General features: G+C 47.3%; 1 protein-coding gene across 10 annotated transcripts in view; it reads left to right on the top strand.

Annotated features, from left to right (window-relative positions):
* The window catches only part of trps1 (trichorhinophalangeal syndrome I), a 96,800-nt gene extending 76,058 nt beyond the window's left edge, over positions 1–20,742 (top strand). For all 10 annotated transcript variants that reach the window (XM_052070297.1, XM_052070299.1, XM_052070295.1 and 7 more), the window contains 2 exons: positions 16,099–16,221; positions 18,986–20,742. In XM_052070297.1, coding sequence (XP_051926257.1) covers positions 16,099–16,221; positions 18,986–20,437 — 1,575 coding nt within the window. In that variant the 3' untranslated portion in view covers positions 20,438–20,742. The remainder of the gene's footprint in view (positions 1–16,098; positions 16,222–18,985) is intronic.
* Positions 20,743–21,447: the final 705 nt, after the last annotated feature.

Here is a 21,447-nt window from a genome sequence, read left to right as displayed (position 1 = left end):
GTTTAAACCAACTTTATCGCTCCATCAGCTCGCAGACAAGGAGCGATTCATTCAGTCGGTGAGCGAGGTGTGGGGGCGGGGGGGTGGTTCGCCTATATGTGTGTGGGGGTGTGCTCATAAAATCTTTGGAATGTCAGACATCAGATAAACTAGATGTAAAAGGTCTGCATTGATTTGGAACTGTATTCCTTTTCAAGGAACTCTGATCATTATTTCTCAAATAGTGGCCGCGTTTGACGCGGTGCCTCGGTTTTTTTTTCGCCGGCTGCGTCATTCACTTAAGACCCCGGGGGGAGGGTGGGGGGTCAGCAACTACTTTTCATGACTGGTTTCGGTGATTGTAAAATAGTCTGTCCCAAAAACCACTCCAACCTCGCTTTTTTTTTTGTTGCTATTTCACGATAAGGTGTCCTTTGTTTGGAAAGGAGCGAAGCCATCGGCCTTTCGACACCTTCGTTTTTGCCGTTTTTCTAATCATGGAATTTCCTTTCCCAAGGCTCATCACCTGCCATTGGAGCAGCCTTGCAATATTTCCACCTGACAAGACGTTTTTCTGGCCCCAACTACAATTCAGCGCCAGATGCTTTGTGGTCGCCACGCTGCTCCAACGTGTTGTACGATTCGCGCTATTGCCGGCAGGTTTCCCGAACGGGGATCGGTCCTTGACAATCGCCGTGCTCCTATCCATCCCTTCTGATGAAATCACCAAACTTACGAGAGCAGGGCTTCACTGCAACCTATCACCAAAAGCTTACTCCGGAGACATTTATCATCCCCGGCCTTTCAAAGCAAATTGCGCCCTAAACAAAAGGATTACATTTTGATAGCGTCTTAAAAACAGTGTCGCACTCGGATTGAACAAAAGCACGGCTTGATCAAGGTTTCATCTTACACACGCGGAACTCATCTCCATTTAGATTCTCCCGCCTGCGTGTGTGGTCATCCGTCGTGTTGGATCAAGCGAAGAGTTTGCGTGCGCGGTGCGAGCTATTGATAGTATATGCGAGCTATCAGACGGATAACCGTATGATTAAAATGCATTTGTAGCTGTCGTCTGTATTTAAATCTGTGTGTGTGTGTGTGTGTGTGTGTGTGTGAGAGAGTTTGGTCTAACGATAAATAGAATGGAGGGATCAGAGCAATCAGGTTTGAATGATTACTGTGGGAGCGAGGGAGCGAGAGAGAGGCTTTTGGGCTTGGCTAATTCTAACGCGGCGATACAATAACACGAGTATTGCATCAGCTGTCTATCAGCTCTTTTATTTATCATTCTTGAACTGCAGCGCCTCATTTCATCCCCCCACCCCCCTTTCTCACTCGATCATTTGCTGCCTTTCAATCTTGTCAGGGCGGCCACATCAGTGCCAATAATTACAGCCTTTGTTTGCGATACAGCCTTGGCACTGCCTGCTCCCGCTCGCCCGTCTTGTTTTGTGGTTCGGAAGAGAGGCTAGACTTTAGAGTTGCAGCCAGCAAAAACGTCATCGTTATTTAGTGCATCCTTTATGTTGTCAAGGCTTTTATGGCCCTTCTTCGTCACTTACTGTAACTGGAAGCACTCTTTTTTTCCCCCCCACAGCCCAGAGCCATTTGACGGGATATTATGTTGTATTTTATTATGGCGGAAAGAGCTTTCATTAATGGTAGCGAGTGTGATTCCCTTTAAAATGATGTGGGAGTGCCAAGAGCTGCTAAGCTGAAATTCAAAGCAAAATTAAGTAACATCGGGTGCAATGGTAACGTCATTTACATAAATATTCAATGTATCCTCTAATTGCCCCAGAGGGATAAATAAAGTCGTTTTCTGAATCTGAATTGTGTAAAAACAAAATAAACCATAATAGGTGAATGCAAAAAAAAAAAAAAAAAACCAAACAAACAAACAAATGTGTCATCAGGTGCATTCTGAGTGTTCTCATTTGTACGCTACCTCCGCGTGCCATTCGGACTTCGACCGCTGAAGAGCGACGCTGCTCACGTCGCCGCAAATAAACAAATTTGATTACACAGTTTGTTTCGAAGCTGGGCGGCGGCGCGGTGGAGGGTGGCCTTTCCCGGGTAGCTTTTCCACCGTCCCCCACGTTCCATGTTTAGAGCTAACCTGGAAAGAAAGGTGATGAATCCTGACTTGAATCGGCGACTGTCATGGTAAAAAAAATTAAAAATAAATTCAATGTCAGTTAGAATTTTCCTTGAAAGAAATGAGTTGTGTTTGTCATTTTGACTCATTTGTTCATCTGAGGTGTTTGGGGGCGATTACAAGTGATTTTCAAGATGGGACTCTTCAGAAATGTGTGTGTGTGTGTTATACAAAAAAAAAAAAAAAAAAGACAAGGAGTGTCTACATATGTTCCAGCGCTGAGTCCAGCCTCATAAATCACTTGAACTGGTGTTGAACAGTCAATCTCCTTCTCTCTTGTGCTTTTTTTTTTTTTTGGAGGGGGTGGGGGTCGTTCCCTCTGCCAACAGAGAGATTTGTGCTCTGTGTCTCTGTCATATAGGATTAGCGAACAGACAAAGAGAACAGAAGGAAAGAATGAGGGGAGGGAAGGAAACTTAAGAGGAGAAGGAGACAAAAACCAATTCCCCGAAATCATACTCCTGCATCCATTTTGTATCTGTGTGTGTGTGTGTGTGTGTGTGGGTATGTGTATCATGTCTTCTCGGTCCGGATGTCGTCCAGATGTGCAGTGAGCTACACTTGGTCTGCGAGCCTCTAAGAACGTGTGTGTAGTCGTCTAGCAGTTTACTGCCGAGTTGCTTGCGAGCCAACAAGCTAACGCTAAGCCGCTTGTCTGTCTGCGTCCAGAATGGGAAGCTCCCCGTTTTTATACTAACACGTTTGTGATTATGACAGCACATTTGAAATAACCATCAAGTCCCCCCCCCCCCTCCTCCCTCCCAACCCCAGAAGTCCCATTTCACAGGATTCATGCAGAAACTGTAAAGCTGAAATTGAGCTGTACGTCTTAAGCCACTAGAGGGCGCATTGTTGAGTGTTGCCACATTTACATGAATGGCACGTGACTAATTATCTGATTGTGGTGTGTGTGAGAGCGCAAAGCTGCGGTTATACCCTACCCCGCTTCGCTGTGTTCTGTGTAAAAGTCCAAGCTGGGTAGATGCCAGGTGATGTGTTTAATGCCCGACTGCGGCAAATTTGCAGGATCACTCCGCAAAGAGGCTAAGCCACACGTTGAGAGTAACGGCGGAAATTGAGTGCATGTTCTTTGCATTTGTCGCCGCGCGTGGCAACTTTTAATAACATCCCTTCCGCCCTCTGTCGCATTTCTGTGGCTCGGCTTGTGTTTGAAGTGATCAGTATCTGTCCTCTTTGCTCCACTCCAAACCTGCAGCGGCCTTCATTGTTTGTGGTCGTTTCCTCTTTGCGGTACAGATGAGAAGAGACGATATCACAGGAGGATAAAATAATGAAAGGAAAGCATCGGCGAGAAAGGGTGAATCGCCGCTTTTTGACCCTCTCTGGGTACGACCACTCGCTCTTTTGTGTTCCTTTTAGGAAAGGGAATCTGAATGCTTCTCCGTTATCAATCATCTGGAAAATAACCAATCACTCCTTAGTAACTACGTTTACGTGAACGCATCCCACCGTGGCCATGCTTTGAATTCGCAAGCATCTAGCTTCCATCCAGGCCGCCATTTTCCTCGCTTGCCGTCGTGTGAAAAGTGTTTACATATAATCCATTTGCCGTAACTATGACTTTGCGACTACGTTAATGTGCATGTAGCAGTGCCAGAATGCGGTACGTCGAGCTACCGACACTTGAGTGGATTCCGAATCCTCAACAGTAACTTTTGTTTTTAACCGCTGGACCATTTTCGCTTTGCTTCAGTCCATCGACGAATGCAATACTTCAGGGGGTGTCAAACTCATTTTATCATGGGCCACATTTTAGTTACCGTTTCCCTTGGAGGGCTGTTACGACTGAAACCACATAAAAAGGAGTCAACACTAACGGTTTATTCAACTATCATATAAGTGACTGTTATGAGGGGTTTGGTTACAAAAGAATGCTTACAATACGTCTTTTATGTATTGCATGTGAGAATTTTAGATTTTGGGAGAGATTTTAGCAAGCATCAGGGAAGTTGACCTGTTTGATTTGCTTTCGCGGGCCACATAAAATGATGTGGCGGGCCAGATCTGGCCCCCGGGCCTTGAGTTTGACACCCGTGCAACGGTTGATGTGTCGGGCCCATCCCCGCGTGTCACCGAGCACCATGAGTTGGCTTCAATCTCACGGCGACAACTCGACTGCGAACAATCTCTTTGAAGAGTCTCGGTCCTCGCATGCGTGCGCTCGCATGTCATTATTACTCGAGTGCGTTTCCGACGGATGGAAATGAGCCCGCGCTCTCGTCTCCGATTCCTTCCAATCTGCTCTGTTTTGTCGCATGATATCAGGCCCTGAGAACGGAATTGCACCCACCAGCAATCATTTTGGCTGCTCGCGCTCTCCTTCAAGTTTATTCAGCGTTCTCGATGCGGCGCGAGTCCTTTTCCTCGATAGTTTGTTCTGAGCTAACATAAACTGCTTATTTCACGTCACATTTTTAACACCCGACGACCAATCTGGGATGTACTCAACCTCTCAAACAAAGTCAACCGGGGTAGGCTCCACCTCACCAGCAACCCGAATGATGACAAGGGCCGTGGATCAGACGCAGCTCGATTGCCAACAATGCCCGACGCGTCGGCTGTATCGCTTTCAGATGGAATAAAATTGGCTAGGTGAGAATTTCAGAAACTCATATTGGGCTCGATCTGAATTGAACTCTCGTAATTTTAACTCCTCGTGGTAAATCTTAGTTACAGGTCGTTTGGCTCACGTTCTCTGCGATTGGCTAGCGACCAGACCAGGGCGTGCAGTTGTTTTTGATGCCTTTTACAATAAAAGTTAGTCGTATCGCTTTATCTGTCTTGGTAAATAATGAACTTCCAACGGCTAAGCTTTCTAATATTATGTGTTCCCTAAGGATTTATCCGAACTGTATCCCAAAGATATTTCTTGAAAACACTTCGATGGTTTCCCAATTTTAAATGCCCATTTTATCAACATCGAGCGTTTCAAGCTAGCGCCATTCTCGCTCACGGCTCAACGGGATGATCAAAGCCCACGAGAAGATATTCTGTAAATATCTGTTGAATGATTGATTATTTTATGTTTTTTTTAAAGCTCCAGGGAGATGAGGTCAGTGACAGAGCGAGTTAGCAGATTGCTGAGATGAAGGCACTTTACAGAGACGGTCTAAAAGTAGCGCGCGGTTACGTCCTGCCAGTTTGTGTCTTTGATTGACGCGTTTTGACGCGACATCTTCGGAGGATGCGAGGCCAGGTTTGATGGTTGGCTATGTTTGGCTCGGTGCCTCGCGTGAAGATGCCCGCTCAGGTCCAATTAGGGCCTCAAGATGCAAAAAGCTCGTCCTCTGTGCCAGATTTGGACGCCCGTTCGAGTTGACGTGAAGCGCAGCGTGACGATCTGTCAACGCTCTCGTCGCGTCGCGGCGGCTAACGCCGCCGGCTTCTCGTACGTGGCCGCCTGGAGCGAGCGGCACAAAGTTGAAGGCGGCGATTACGTCGCGGCAGACGCGCGTACGACCTCCTCCGAGGCTCGCTGATCTGTTTGGTTTGTCGCCGCAGTTGGAGCATGACCGTCAAACGCCCGAGTGCGGATGCGCGCAAGAGTATTTCTGATATTGACGAGTGAGGCTCCCATCGCCACCCACCCCGGGGCTCTTTCCGAGTGGAAAAAGTCAGATAAGCCCCCAGGTGCGGCCGCCTACTTACTATCAGCGGCGACATTGACTCGTTTATGCGTTAAATATTCAAAGACTACTCATGCTGAACAGCGCAGGGGACGGTTAAACATTTATCGCCTCTTAGCAATGGCATTCGAGTACGTCTTAGAAATCTGTCCCAAAATTACTCAATCCGTACATAGCTCAGCACATTCATGCCGTAGAAGGTTACGCTTGATTAATTTCGGACCTCTCAGAAAAGTCCAGCGAGACGGTTTAAAGGTGAGCCGAGTTTTAAACGTTATTTGCGTTGATCATCAATTCAACATCAAGGCTTCCCTGAAATTGAAAAAAAATTCAAAGTCTACTTTGCACTTTTGATGCTCTTCTCGTTCCTGACGCGCTAATCAATTTGGTAGGAGCACGACCGATTCCAAATGGACCATTCAAACATTTCAGTAAGCGAGAAATTGAAATTGTAGAGTGATGAACCCTGATTGCGGGATAATGGGGACAAATTTTTGAAGATTGCGTCTTATTTTTGCTTTGCGCTCAGCAACCACATAAAAAAAGAAAAGACGTTTTTTTAATGTGGTTGCTGGCCATACCCAAAATATTGCAATGACATTTTTTTTTTTTTTAATACCGCAGTACTGTTTGTCCTCTTCAATGCAGGATACAAGCTGCGGATACGAGAGCTAACAACAAAAAGGGAGCGGTGAAGCAATTATCAGGCATTCAGAGTTAAGCCACGCCTCCAAACTCACCATAATTAATAATGCGACCTCAGCAGCTGAAACGTTTCAAACATCGCCGCCTGGCCATGAGCTTTCACCGCACGTACAATCTCGCCGGTTGATCGTACAAAGGCCGCTTCTGCTCAGTCAACCGATTGACGGACGCAGCCGCGGGGACATTGCCAACTCGCGGCCCGACAGCCTTTGTCAATAGAGAGATGATTCCGCGAGGCTGACGTATACAAACGCAAGTGAGCGGTCGCCTCCGCGGTAATGACGGTCAGAGGTCGGCAACTTCCATTAATTTCAGGCGGTCTTTATCACTGAGCGACCGCTAATCCTTTTTTTTTTAAAGTCACATCGTTGCACGGTTACTAAATCGTAGCCGTCCGAATTTGCCGTTCTTCTCAAGCAAGTGAAAACAAGAGACAATCGCTCGTGACTCGTCGGATGACAACAATTTTATTTGTTTGATGTTGTTTTGTTGAGATCAACAACTCTGGAAAGGCAGTTTACCTTTTGGGTGTTCAATCTATTGTCTCTTTGAGAAGTTTGGGGAAAAGTTGTTCTTGTTGGCCAAATACAATGTCGTCCTGAAAGCCAAATTGTAACCGCTCATTCTTTTTAAGCAAAGGAGGAGTGGTGGGGTGGATGGGGCGGGGGCGCGTTCTCTCATTATACAGCTCGGAGTATTTTCCATTTGTTTTGTCAGGACTTTGATGAGTTGGCCCTAATGAGCTAGCTGGCCTTATCATGAGTCCTTTTGGCTTCAATTTGATGGAGCGCATTGATATTGGTGAACTACTTACTGGGCCGCGCAGCCCCGGAGTGTTGCTCGTCTCTAGCGCTCACCCTGGTTTTTAAATTAAAAATATATCAGATGGCTGTATAACCTGGAATGTTGGGCATTTAAAAAAAAAAAAAAGACAATTTAGGAATATTTCTTGAGTTGCAGTTTGATTTTTGGATCGCCGCGTGTGCTCCCGCCGCACTTTCTCTTCACCGTCTTCTGCTCGTCATTCCCCTTGACCGCGTTGCCCACTCACTTTTGCTCATTTCCCGCTACCGTGACCCATGGCACCATCACACCCGCCCTCACACACCGATGCACTGTTGGAAAGTACAGACGGGTCCAACTGAAAACTCATCAATAAATCGGCGTTATAAAAACTCATTCAGTAGCGGACAATTCTGGACCAAGTCTGAAAAGACGTTTAAAAACGTCTTTGGGAGTGAATGAGTTAAACGCAACAGTAACGAAATTGAAATGAATCCGAAATATTTTTATATATTTATTTTTGTGGGCGATATTGTCATTCTTTAAGATGCACTTGGAGCTCAATTTATTTTTTTGCTGATGTCCTTACGCTGGTCATCAATGTCAGTGATTTAAGAGTGTGCGTCACTTCTTTTCTGTCATCTACAGTGTCCATTCTCTTCTTCCTCCTCCTCCTTGTCCTCCCCGCACCTCCTCCATCTTGTTTGTCGCACTAATTGGAGAGATGAAGTCATTTTGGGGGGGAAGCGGCAAGTGCGCGAGGTCGTTGCGAGGTTTAATACAGTAAAGTGCCATCCATTACACGCTTTTGCTCGCGTCCCTCCTTCCTTCCCGTTGCCACCGGCGTCTCGTCGTCACAATCATTTCAATTTAACGGCTTTGCTTCCTGTACCATCGTTTGTATCGCAATTAGGCAAATCTCTGCTTGTCCAAGAACGTTTGGAAATGAAGACGTACGACCGGCGGTGTGCGCGCACCTTGTATAACGTTCCACGGTGTCAAACAATTAGCGTCGCAGGTGTTAGCGTCAGGCTGGGATGAGCTTAGTACACGCCGGTGTTCACAGCCGAGTTAGCTTGCCTGTTGGGTCAGTTTTGTGTTATTTTTTGGCAACTTCATTCCTGACATCGCCGCCATTTTTTTTCGCACTGCTTTTAGCAACAGAGCAAGGTATCACTTAGTAAATCTGTGCATGTCTATTGAGCAGCGGTTCTTCAACTGAGCTCAAGGACCCCTGATGGTAGCGTTGTCAAAAGGAAGGTTATTACATGTTTTTTTTTCAACTATTTTTTATTTACATTAAAATGTAACAGCCTTATGCAGAAAAAAAAGGCGAAATATTACAAGAATGATGATGTATGACACTGAATTGGGATCCATTTTGAGCGGTAGTCATTGCATTTAGGCCGAGCATGGCAATGAACTTTAATGACTCTGTCATTAAAACGCGGAACTCTAATCAACTCCACAAGGTCAGTCTTGTGATGAAGGCCGTGGCAGGCATGAATGCAAAAAGGAAGATATGCATTTGTGTCTTTCAACAATGCACCTGGGGGGGAATCCACCAAAATTTAACTACCACGAGTCAAGTACTCATTTTTTTTTTTGTATGAAACAAATAAATCAAGGCTACCGGGCCGCCTTGATTTATTTGTGGTTAGCATGTCGGCTTCACAGTGCGGAGGTGCCGGGTTCGATTCCAGCTTCGGCCTCCCTGTGTGGAGTTTGCATGTTCTCCACGGGCTTGCGTGGGTTTTCTCCGGGTGCTCCGGTTTCCTCCCACTTTCCAAAAACATGCATGGCAGGCTGATTGGGCGCTCTAAATTGTCCCTAGGTGTGAGTGTGGGCGTGGATGGTTGTTCGTCTCTGTGTGCCCTGCGATTGTCTGGCAACCAGTTCAGGGTGTCCCCCGCCTACTGCCCGAAGACGGCTGGGATAGGCTCCAGCACCCCCTGCGACCCTAGTGAGGATCAAGCAGTTCGGAAAATGGATGGATGGAAATAAATCAAATCGAGATCCTTCTCCCTGACCTACCGGGATTCATTTAAAGCGTTCGAGTTTTGCGCAGTATTAAAGATGATCATACATAGATCATGTTACAGCTCCCAAAAAGATCATTCCAGTTGAGTCTGACAGGTCGTCGCTCCACGTTGACATTGTTGTGTGTGTGTGTGTGTGTGTGTGTGTGTGTGTGTGTGTGTGTGTGTGTGTGTGTGTGTTGGTACTCCAAGGAACCACATTCTGGATATGTTTTGCCCAAATCCAACTTTCATTTGGCATGGATTGCAATTTACCGCTCAAATTCTTATTCCTGACACGCGCTCCCAAATCAAATGTCTCCTCACACCCATCTGAGGTTTCCGTCAGCATCTCCTCACAGCAGCATTTTCCGGCACGGAGTGACGGACGTTCCCTGGACCCCCAACAGTCACGTGGGGGTCGGCAGTGTGGGAATCCACCGGATGGTCTCTTCTCAGATAAACAAGAGAAACGGAGGCCCAGACAGTTAATTAGTTGTTTAATGCCAGTGGATCAGGCCGCAGGTATTAAGGGTGTACATGCAATAACTTCCTCTTGCTCGTTTTCCTTTGGGCGCTCGGAACGTGAGAAGGGGTTAAGGTTACGCTGTCCTGGATAAGTAAAGCTTGTCCGCCGATGGGATCCTCGCTCCCAGGATGAAATATGCGAACTACATTTCTCACCAATCTGGACAGTTTGAAGTGGGTCACTGTTCTCCAGACACCGTTTTGTGTGTGTGTGTGCGTGAGTTTGCGGAGGTAGGCGGCAGGGGGTTCGCTTTAGACATTGAGTAATGTCCTTAACCACGTGTAGAGATTTAATACAGGACTCCTGCTGACACAGTCCACGACGACGCATCAACCCTTCCAGGTTGAATAATGCATTAGGGGAGTATTTCGCCAACCTCTGAGCCAATTTTGACATGAGAGAAATCTAAAAGCATCAAACAGAAAAAAAAAGTACCATGACTCGAAATAAGGATGAACGCTGACGTAGTAACCGGAAACCGCGGCTTATTCTCTTACGTGCATAGGTGGATAGACAGATAATGTCAGACCCCCCCCCCAAAAAAGTGCTGCTAAGCTAATGTGCTCTTTTGAAACATCATTAAACGCTTCCCCCAGCTTGCCCGGTTCCGGCCTCCTCGTCAACCGGCCCGGGCCTTGCTTTTGAAAACCCTCTTACGTATATCGCCACACAGCCTTTATTGTCCTGCAATGAGATTTACTCTTAAGCTCCAAAGAGAGAAAAGAAGAGGATGTAGGGAGGTCGAGGGGGGGCTGGTCGCCGAATGTGCTGCAGCGATAGCGTTTGCGCTGCCAGTCCAAAGCCTACTGGTGTGGTCTCTTACTATAAGCTTGCTTATGTGTAATGGAGCGCAAGGTGCTCAGGGACAAACAATGGCCGTGTTCTATTTAAAAAAGAAGAAAAAAAGGACTTTCAAGCTCCACTTGCTTGTTTTTTTTTTTTTTATGCGTACCACTTATGTCACTACATGGATGTGTGTTTTTTTTCTTTGGAGTACCTGAAATAGTCCAAGTTGGTTGTTCTCTCGACAGAAGTAACAGTTTCCCAGGCCTTGTTACCTAGTCGGTTATTTATGAGGATTGCCCGATGGACGGTTTTGTTGAACTCCCCAGCAAGGAAGTTCTTAAATTATGGGATTTCCTCATAAATGCTCATTGCCATGGACCTTGTCTGCACCGTTAGGTTTCTTCTGCAAAGACGCCCCTTTGTTGTGCATGAATGGAGGTCCGGCCGGCTGGGTCACGTGGGCAGGTTTCCTCGTAGTTGTGGCCAAAACTTTGAAGGTCCAGGGATCCTTCCACCGCCGCTCAAAAAAGCCCGAGCTGGATTTAAAAACAATCCAAAAAAAATGGTTGGGGAATAGGGCACTGATTAAATGTTGCAGACCCTGTCAAGCAAAAACAACGGCGTTGTTAAAAATGTCTTGTTGTCTTCCCCAGTGACGCGTGTTGCTAACAAGTCCATGACCAATTTGAATGATGAGAAAACTCACTCAAGTATCTAAAACAAGGCTCCTGAGCGATGTGGGCGTGTTTGCCGAATGCGCCGAAGCTCGCCACGCTCGACTGTTAACTGTCAATCAAATGCCGCCATGGCAGACGGCGGCTTGCACGAGCACTCGGAATATATTAGCTTACATTATGAAATCACTTTAGGAGTCTCATCATCAAAAATTGAATCGTTACTCGGGTCTGTAATCATAAAAAGGAGAACGCAGGCTAGCTTACACACACGGCACGGGGAATGTGTTACGAGACAAATCTCGGCATTGACTTTGCTGGGCCTTCACTGTTTGTTTCGGTTTCTTCCTGGAGCCGTGTCAACCACATTATAGATTCCGCAAGGCAACCGCCACATGTTGCTGGAGCGGCAATGTTTTATCTGTTCTTTTTAAGCTGTTGTAGTCTTGGCCATATGATTTCGGAATGCAGGAAGTACAGTAGTATCGCATTTGTTGCGCGCGCCCCCTTATCTCGTCTGACTTTTTCCCCAAGACCATCAAATGGCCCGCTTATGTATTTATCATCGATGGCGGCTCGTTGCGCAACAGTCTGCTTTGCCGTCCGTCGGTCCTGCCAAAGCTGCCGTTGAAAACAGTCGCATCACCTTTACATCCATTCGACGCCAACCTGATGATTCCGTGAAGTTCGCACAGTAGAAGCATATGCCGGTCACATAAGCGGATGACGCTTGCCCGCTCCCAGATGCGGCTCGGTTGCGCCGTGGTGAGTAACTTTGTGTCGTCGTGTCTAACAAGCTCAGTGTATACATTTCCTTTCCATGCGTGTGCGCAGCGTGAGACTGATCCGGCGAATGGGATTTTTTGACTTGTCGGGAAGGAATTTCGTTTTAATTCACTCGGCGAGTAGCGTTGTGGGCTGATTAAATAACGGCACGTCGTCGTGGTGTGTGCGCAATCTGTGCTCTGGAGAAGACAGAAGTGAATCCAATGTCATTTCCTTGTGCAACAAAAGACTTTTTACAATTTATTGGAGTCTGCTGTGTGTGTGTTTTTTTTCCCCTCCTCAATGTGCTCTCGCAGAACTTTAGTATGCGATTACATTCAAAGTCACGGTGGCAATTGTGCTGTCTAAAGCATATAATGCAATACATTACTTTAAAAAAAAACAATTTTTTTTCCAAAATGAATATTGTATGAAAAAATCCTACACATTTCTCTAAAAACATAATAATAATAAAGGACAGCAATAAAAAAACAACAAAAAAAACTAAATGTAATACTATAAAATGAACATACCTAAAAATTCTCCAAGCGCATCATCCCTCCGCAAATCCAGTTTAAGTGCTTTCATGTGAGGAGTTGGCATCTCAATGCGGAACATGCCGACTTGTGGTGTTCATGTTATTGTTGCCATAAAACTCTCAGCGTCGGAAAGCTTTGTGTGCGCTCCGGGGAAGGAAAAAACAACACAACTTCAAGATCACTGAATATTGTTGATATTTGCCCTTTGATTGTTGCACTGTGCGCTTTTTGAGCCTCGGCGTCACGTCACTAGAATAAATATGAATCCACGTTGCTAAAGATGAACGATCATTGCAAAGATTTTTTTTCTTTTTTTTTTTTGTACGAGAAGCATCTTGGCCAAGAATGAACTTTCTTTCTTCGGGTTTTGTTTGTGTTTGGTACAAATGGAACAGTGTCATAGGCAGCTGATAAGTAGATGTCACTTAGAAACCCCGGAGCTAAATTACATGCAAGTGAAGAGGTAGTGGCCTGACATCAGTCAGAGCGATATTGGGCCACACACAGACAGTCAAAAACTCATGCCGGTCCTCACAATGTCATGAGTACAAGAACACACACACACACACACTCATTTGTATTGCCTTACCTAACTTGACGTATTGTGTGCGTTTGTGTAAGCGTCTTTCTGTCGGGGGCACAAACCGTGACGTGGCACCTTTTACTGGGGACGTTTTGGCTGATGCGCACGAGCACTGCGCTCGTCGCGTGTATAAGTTTCTGCCTAACTCACCATCCCATCTGAAATTGTGGGGACATTTGTCTTTGCAGAGAAATTTTGTCCAGTCCCTGCGAAAACAAAGCATCCCCATCTGGTCAACGCTGCGATGAGTGCGCGCGTGCGCGTGCGCGTGTCTCTTGTCGTCTTGCCTTTCGATGTTTGTGTAGCGCACAGCCTGGCTGCTATCCTTACCAGATAAAACGTTGATTCTGCTCAAGATGAATTCTGTGCATGTGTGCGGGCCGTTTGTCCGCCCAGCGTCCCGTACGGAGGAGGGGCAGCTGCGCGCCCATATGCGAGTAATTTGGCTCGCTCGGAGAGAAGCTAAATTCTGATGACAGACACATTGTCGGGCCTGTGGAGGACGACACGCACGCGCACACACACACGCACACACACACACACACACACACACACCATTTCTCTCACACACTCGAAGCGGAAGTGAACATCAATCAATCACCTGGCTCCGTCTCGCTACATGTGGTGACCGTATGGTGTGTGTACACACACGCGGGCGCGCGCACGCTCAGGCTGCTTTGCCAGCAAGAGGATTTGGATCCGTGCAGGGTCCCGTGTCAGAAAGCAACACATGCACCATAAAGAATCCCAATATTAGCCTTGTGCTGTTTATTCCTTACATGTTTGGAACAGGATGTTTAATCATCCCCCTACCCCTTTCCGATTCACTCGGAGAAGGGTGCGCGGAGGCTTTCCGGGGTAAATAAACGTCATAGCCTGCAAATATTTGCAATGTCTGATATTATGTCGCTGAAGCTTTAAAGTAGAGCGAGCGAAAGCACTTTAAATCACTGTTTGGCAAAAAAAAACAACCAAAAAAAAAACAACTTCTGGTCCCATCTTTAAAACATTGTTGCGAAACAGTAGGAACATTCAACAAACATTTGTGGAGGGTTCGTCGTTTTGAGCAGGCGGCTGTTTAAGGGTGTTTGCCGCGTGATGGAAATGTACCAGAGCGGGCTGCTACATGTCATCAGGTCGTCATGGCTTGAGGCTCGGTGAAGCAGCATGTGGCTCAACGGCCGAGGTTTTGCTTTGTTCTCCGAGTTAGTGTAAACAATGTGTTGTTTAGATCAAGAGGTAGTGCGTGTTTAGTTCTACACTGCATTCCACGTGCACTTCATGCCGTCTCATTGCTTCATTACTAGAAACAAAGGACGGAGCTTGTTTCCAACACTTTTATCCACATGCGATATGATTTTTGCTGCACCCTCAATTATAATATCAAGATTTTTTTTTTTAAAGAAAATTAAGTCCTGTTTTCTTTTTTAATCAACTTTGTTACCTAACACAGTAGCCTAAAAATCTTTTAAGAATTTTGTATTATGAGATCACTATTTCATTGCCTTTCCTATATCAAAAATGAGGAAAATTAACACTCATTTAAAAAGAACAATTTCTAATTGTGATTGATGACAGCCAGATTCAATTTTTTTCCCCATTTGCATCACCAACTCCAAGAATAACACATTTCTAGTAGCAGCCCCCCCCCCCCCAAAAAAAAAAACAGATGCTTCTTGGAAGATCTGCTCATGGCTCCATCTGCAACAGCCAGGAGAGTCCCCGAGTGAAGTGAAGGCGTTTTTTTTTTGTGAAAATGTGATCGCACCGGCTGCTTCGACACCCCCCCACCCACCGAACCCCACCTGCTCCCCAAAAGTATGCTGAAATCTCCACTGTGTCAAGAACATAAAGCGAGAAAATGGCTGCCTTGACAGGAGATGGTCCTGGCGGACAGTCGACAGGAGAGAATGCCAAAGATGGCAAGGCACAGAGAGAGACAATTTTGTAGCATTTATACGAGTGAGAACATCATGGAGCTGTACTCCTCATTGTTAAAAAAAAAAAAGGACATCAATGCCAAATGCGGTGCATTGTTGCCTTGATTTGAACACTGGCCCAACTTTTCTTGTTTGTGCTGCCAGCAAAAATTTTAATCCTGAGTCAGAGCTGCTAACGTCACTCATTAGGTCACGCATTTTACTGCCACGCGTCACGAATGTTGCAGTGCGTGTGAGACCGGCGACTTCTTTGTAGCAACGAGAACTACACTGGGCGAACTCTACACTTTCAATCATTTCTGTCATTTTCAAGTTAAGTTAACAATACAAGTGGTCTAAATCAAAGACACTTTTGACAAAAAAGGTGCGTGTTTTTTGTTGTTGTTGTTGATTTTGGGGAGGCTTTTGTTTTTTTGCACTCGAAACTTTTCCTGATTCATCAGTGCAACGACGAGACCAGCTCCCATTTCCAAGGTTGGCCTCACCCATAAAACCAGGCTCGGCAACGGATTTGTGATATTTCAATTAATTTCCATGCTGGAAAATCGATTTGATATATGGAGAGAACTGGAACAAATGATTGTATTTTCTATGCTGTGTGAAGCATTAAAAAAAAAAGAAAAAAAGAAAGAGTCAATATAAAACAAAATTGCAAGTGGATATTGACGGCATGGTTGGCATGGTGGAGGAGAAAAGGATGAGGTAGCAACATCGTAAAGGCGGCGACCTGGGAGACCACAAACTTAATGGGATGGAGAAACGCTGTGATTGGCTCATTACAGTGATGGAGCACGTTGCCACGCCGATCGGCCCGTTCACCTCGCCCCCTTCTGTTCGACACAGTGCGCTCGTCTACTCATTTCGTTCATGATTCACCTGCAAAACAACCTTTCCAAACTCCTCTTCTGTCTTTACTTTCCATCGTCCATTTGTGTTGAACTTTGCCCTTTCCCTGACGTCAATCTCGTGTTTTCTTTATGGTGCTCCAGCGGCGGAGAGGCAGCGGTGTCTTTTGCGCCAACTGTCTGACGACCAAGACGTCGCTGTGGAGAAAGAACGCAAACGGCGGCTACGTCTGCAACGCCTGCGGCCTCTATCAGAAGCTGCACTCGGTAAGGCCGCATCCTCGCCCCGTTCACAATTGTAGTTGTTTTTTTTTCCCCCCTTCAATAAACTTGAGGGATTCTCAAACCTTTTGGTCCAAACACCAATTCGACAGTGTCGTGGAAACATTCAAAATTGCCCAATATTGTGATTGCGATTAAATATGCCTTTCTTTCTATTTGCCCTCTTCCCATACATATGAACAAAAGTGAGCAATAAATTACTATATTTTCCCCACTGTAAGGCGCTTCGAAGTTGAAGGTGCATCTTCAATGAATGGCCTATTTTAAAACCATTTTCATATATAGGGCGCACCGCATTATAAGGCGCATAGAATAGAATCTACCATAGTGGTTGCGTTTGCACTATACATCCACCAGATGGAGCTACACTAAAGGAATACAATACAATACAATACAGCTTTATTGATGTCCCACTTTCACAACTGACTGCAGCTGTAATAAAGCGCTTTAAAGACTGTTTAAAAAATACTACATCCAAGAAATCAGAATATTGATCCATATAGAAGGCGCATCGGATTACAAGGCGCATTGTCGGCTTTTGGGAAAATGGATTCAAGAAGCGATTCAACGGTTGGCTTATAATACATAGCAAGTTCGATTTGGATTTGAGGAATTGTTCAGCCCGAGTGGAAACACGGCTAATCGCGCGCGGTAGCGAGAGCACGACACTGCGCTCGGCAGTCCGAGGCTCCCGAAGACGGCGCATCTGTTCACCCTTAGCATACCAAATAAACGCTGCAAATTGTGCTCCCTCAAGATCCGTCGCTCTGCGACTCCTGCTGTGGAAACATAATATTGTGCAAAGTATATTTGATTTGGCTGCCGGGGAGTCGCAGACCTCGAGTCGGCTTCCTCTGGAGCGCGAAACGCTGTGGCGTTGAACCGAGCCGACCAGCCGTCTCCAGCCTGGGGAAAGACGATGGAAATCCCAAACTTAATTAGACGGCATGAATTACAGATGAGATAACGACACCCGGGTTCCGGAATCGGCTGGCTTTCGAGCGCGCATCGCCTCAGACGTGCTCTCGCGGACTTTGGAGTCATTTCACGCATCGGCACATGTTTGCATATTGACTTTTTAAGATGGCCTTGTTCCACCGCGAGGTGCTTCCACCGTCATATACCGCAGAGTTGATTTAATAAAGGCGCCGCCTGCTTGACAATCCCTCAATGGAGGCTCAAACTGCGGGTCGGGCCATCCGAATTACAGGACGATATCTTGAAATATGAGTTCAACTCTGCCGTTCAAATGTAAGAAAAAAAATGCTATAATCAAAATCAATAAGGTTGCTATCATTTCTGTTGATATAGTTCACAAATGTGTCATGAGTAGGGTAGTAATGGTACGCCAGAAATAAGGTTTAAAACCGTGCCGCCGCCGCCGTCGTCCCGTTGGGTCCTTACCCTCTCGTCACAACGGCCATATTTTACACGCCACGATAAAAGTTTTATTTACTCGACACATATTATTAGGGAGGATCGCAGCTAGGGGGGTAGGGGGGGGCTGTCTGAGTGAGAGTGCAAGGGGAGAGTTATGAATATGGAGTTGCGGGTGCGAGAGGGAGCGCCTCGCCGTTTGTATTCACTCTTGTCGACTCTCTGTCGCCTCGGTTGGCTCGCGATTGAAACGGACGCGCTTTCTTTCTTTTGACGCCGGGAATCACTTTCTCCTTGTTCCGTCTCATTCAGCGCTGAAACGCTTCCGTTGACTCCGAGTTCAAGTTCCGATTGGTTCATTTCAGACTGGTTGTCAACGGGGGATTTTTTTTAATTTTTTAATTACCGGTATTATTATTATTTTTTTTTCTGTGTGTGTGAATGACTGTGTTTGACCGGTGACCGGTCCAGGGTCGATCCCGCCCTCTCCCTCAAGCTCAACTGGCGTCGGCTCCACTTCAGCCGCAACCTCACTGAGGACAAACACTGTCGAAATCATTTCCAAATTCAATCCAAACCAAGGTCGAAAACCTTTTTTGAAACTCAGAGGCACTTCTTTGATATTAATGCGATGCACACCACCAGGGTAACTAATCATGTCATCATGTTTTGAATGATGATCATTTCCGTGAAGACCAACCAATCATATTAATGATTGCTGACAATTAGCAAACAGATGGCAGATATGCAACACTATTTGTTGTTAAGTCTCATGCCAGCGCTCACATGTTCAAAGAATTCCAGGAACAGTCCAGGAAAATCATCCGGTGAGCTATTTTTAGAATACGGTGCTCCACTGGTCCTTGGAGGCGACGCATCAGGTTGTTGACCCCCTGATCTAAAGTAGCCTCAAGTACTATTTGTAATTATAAACATGTTTTTAAATGGATACCCTGCTGAGAGGTTTATTTACATTTTTTTTTCTTTTTGGTTAACTTGTTTTATGCTATGTGTTGTGTTTATTATTTTACCGTGTTATTTTACTTTATGTTAACTGTTTTGTTAAGCGCTTTGTTACAGCTGTTGTGAATGCGCTTATAAATCTGCATGTATTGTACTGTATTGTGCCATTAAATTATCAGGAGGACTCCACCTTGTGGTCAGTGTAGGAACTACGCAGGAAACGAAAAGGTGACGTGCAAAGTGATGGTCTGCCGGCCTCGGTAAATTAGTGGCACGTCTGGCCCACAGTTAGGAGGTGCAGGTTCAACTCTGGGCTGCGTTGGGTCCCGCGGTGATCGGTCGTACCCGACGTCCGGGTAGCAGAAACGGATCTAAGTCCAATTCTGACATTTTTCGCCTTGTGTTGCAGACGCCCAGACCTCTCAACATTATCAAGCAGAACAACGGCGAGCAAATCATCCGCCGACGCACCCGCAAGCGCCTCAACCCAGACACGCTGCCGCCGGAAAACCCCGCCCCCAAGCAGCAGCGCGCCGCCGGCGAGGAACGCGTCAACGGCGACGAGGCGGACAGGAGCTGCGCGTCGGTCAAGAACCAGCAGCAGCAGCCGTCGCCGCGCTCGCGCTCGCCGCGCTCCACGCAGGCCTTTCTGGCCAACCAGACGCTGGAGATCCACCGCCGCATGCCGCCGCTGTTGCTCCCGTCGCACCCGCCGTCCTCCGAGATGGCGGACGCGCTGGCCAAAGTCGAAGCGGGGAAAGGCGGCTCCGGGGGCAGCTCCGAACGAGGGAGTCCCATCGAGAAGTACATGCGGCCATCCAAACCGTCCAGTTACTCTCCGCCGGGCTCGCCCATCGAGAAGTACCAGTACCCGCTCTTCCCGGTGCCGTTGCCCCTCACGCTCTCGCCGGACTTGACGCCCGAGTCGGACTGGCTGCGCTTCTGGACCAAGTACAAGATGGCCGCCGCCTCCGGCATGGGCAACCTCGGCGCCGCGGCCGGTTTAGCTAACAACGCGCACTACCTGGGCGCCATGGTGGCTCCGGTGCAGCCGCACCACCCGCCGAGCTACGCGGTGCCTTACTGCGCCTCGCCGTACTCGCCGCTCCCGCCGCCGCCCGCCCCGGCCCAATACCCGCCCCCGCCTCTCCACCCTCAATCCTCGTCGTCGTCCATGGAGAGCGAAGCGCCTTTGGACCTCGCCATACGCCAACGGGACGCCACCGATTCTGCGGAAAAAAGGAAGCGAGGGTCTCCTTCGTCGGAAAGCCTGAAGGTTGACGATGAGGAAAGCGGCGCCGGGCGGCGGGCGGAAGACGGGAACCCGTACACCCGCGCCACCGCCGACGTCGCCACCCAGGACGAGCGCGGCAACCGCTGCCTGCACTGCGGGATCTACTTCTCGGATGAGGTCATGTACGCGCTGCACATGAGTTGTCACGGCGACCGGGAACCATTTCAGTGCGGCTTCTGCCTGCACGTTTGCGCCGACCGCTACGATTTCACCACGCACATACAGCGCGGCTTACACCGCCACTCGGACAAAAAGACGCCGGCGGCAAAGGATCGGAACGCCGCCGTCGCCGACGTGACGCGGAAGCATCTGGATTCGGAGGCCGAACGTCGAGATTTGGAAACGGAGCGTCCCGATTCGACGCCGAAGGATCAGGATCCGATGGCCCAATCGAAAGCGGAGGAAAAAGTCGCAGGCGGCGATGTCCCCCGCGGTGCAAAAAAAGACATTTCCTGCGACGACGCCACGGACGAAAGTGAGGAAGGGAGCAAAATGATGTCTGACGGCAGCGCGATGGCGTTCCGGGGCGATGAAGAGCTGGACAAGGGCAAGGCGGAGGGTCATTGATGCCCCCTCGTGAACATCACGCGCGCTCCCGAAGGCGAGCTGGGCAAAACGCATCCGAATGCTGGAATAGAAATATCACCCTGCGAAGTGCCGCTGGGATGGGAGAAAACTCGCGGAGAAACGATGACTCGACAGAAACGGTTCTGACGGTATCAGAGCAGCTTTGCAGCTTTTTACAGCGCTACGACCGGCGTGCGTGCGTTCTCCCACTCAGTCTGCTGTGCAAAAACCAAATCTGATTTGGACTCGTGCCGTGTCAAAAGTGGTTCAGCGTGTCTTCTGCTGTTGGGTTCAAACAACAAAAACTCCTTCCAAATCCCAAGACTCTTTTTTTTTTTACATGGACGCAGCTCTCCGAAAGCAGCCGAAAGTGCTCCAAAAGGACGCCAATCCGGAAACCGAACTCTTCTCCCGTGTCTCACGTGGACGGAACCGAGTGACGATTTCCTATTTGGCTCCGTGCCGTGATCCTCGCGACGTGCCTGGCTGCCTTTGCCTGCCTGATGATAGAACAAAAAAAACAAACAATCTATTAATTAACCTGCTTAACATTTTGTATCCAACCATAATAATAGAAATATTAATAAGAATGACAATAATAAGATTGTTCTATTACAAAAACATGCAATTTCCTACACTTTTCTTATATGGTATTTTGTAAAGGCAAATGCTTTTGTTTTTTTCTTCCAGACGTGGTACGACAAAATACGTTTTTCTTTTTTTTTTTCCTTTTTTTTGTGGGGCGGGTGGGGGGGGGTAGGTTTCTTTAGGGAAATATTACATGTTACAGATGTGTGTGCGTGTGTGTGTGTGTGCGCGTGTGTGTGTGAGGGTCAAGGGCGCGTCCGTCCCCGATCATGGATGTAAACAAAATGAAGGTTTGCTATTTCACTCCTCAGGGGTCACGCGTGTTGCACACCAGCCCGCCTGCTTGTTATTTTTATTCTCTGAATGTTTTTTATGATATCTATTTTTTAACATGTACATGATGTAGCTGATGTCATTATGTT

The sequence above is a fragment of the Hippocampus zosterae genome, chromosome 7, assembly GCF_025434085.1.
Source record: "Hippocampus zosterae strain Florida chromosome 7, ASM2543408v3, whole genome shotgun sequence".
NCBI classification, from domain to species: Eukaryota; Metazoa; Chordata; class Actinopteri; order Syngnathiformes; family Syngnathidae; genus Hippocampus; species Hippocampus zosterae.
The sequence above is the reverse complement of the archived record's forward strand: the minus strand, read 5'-3'. Positions and strand labels throughout refer to the sequence as shown.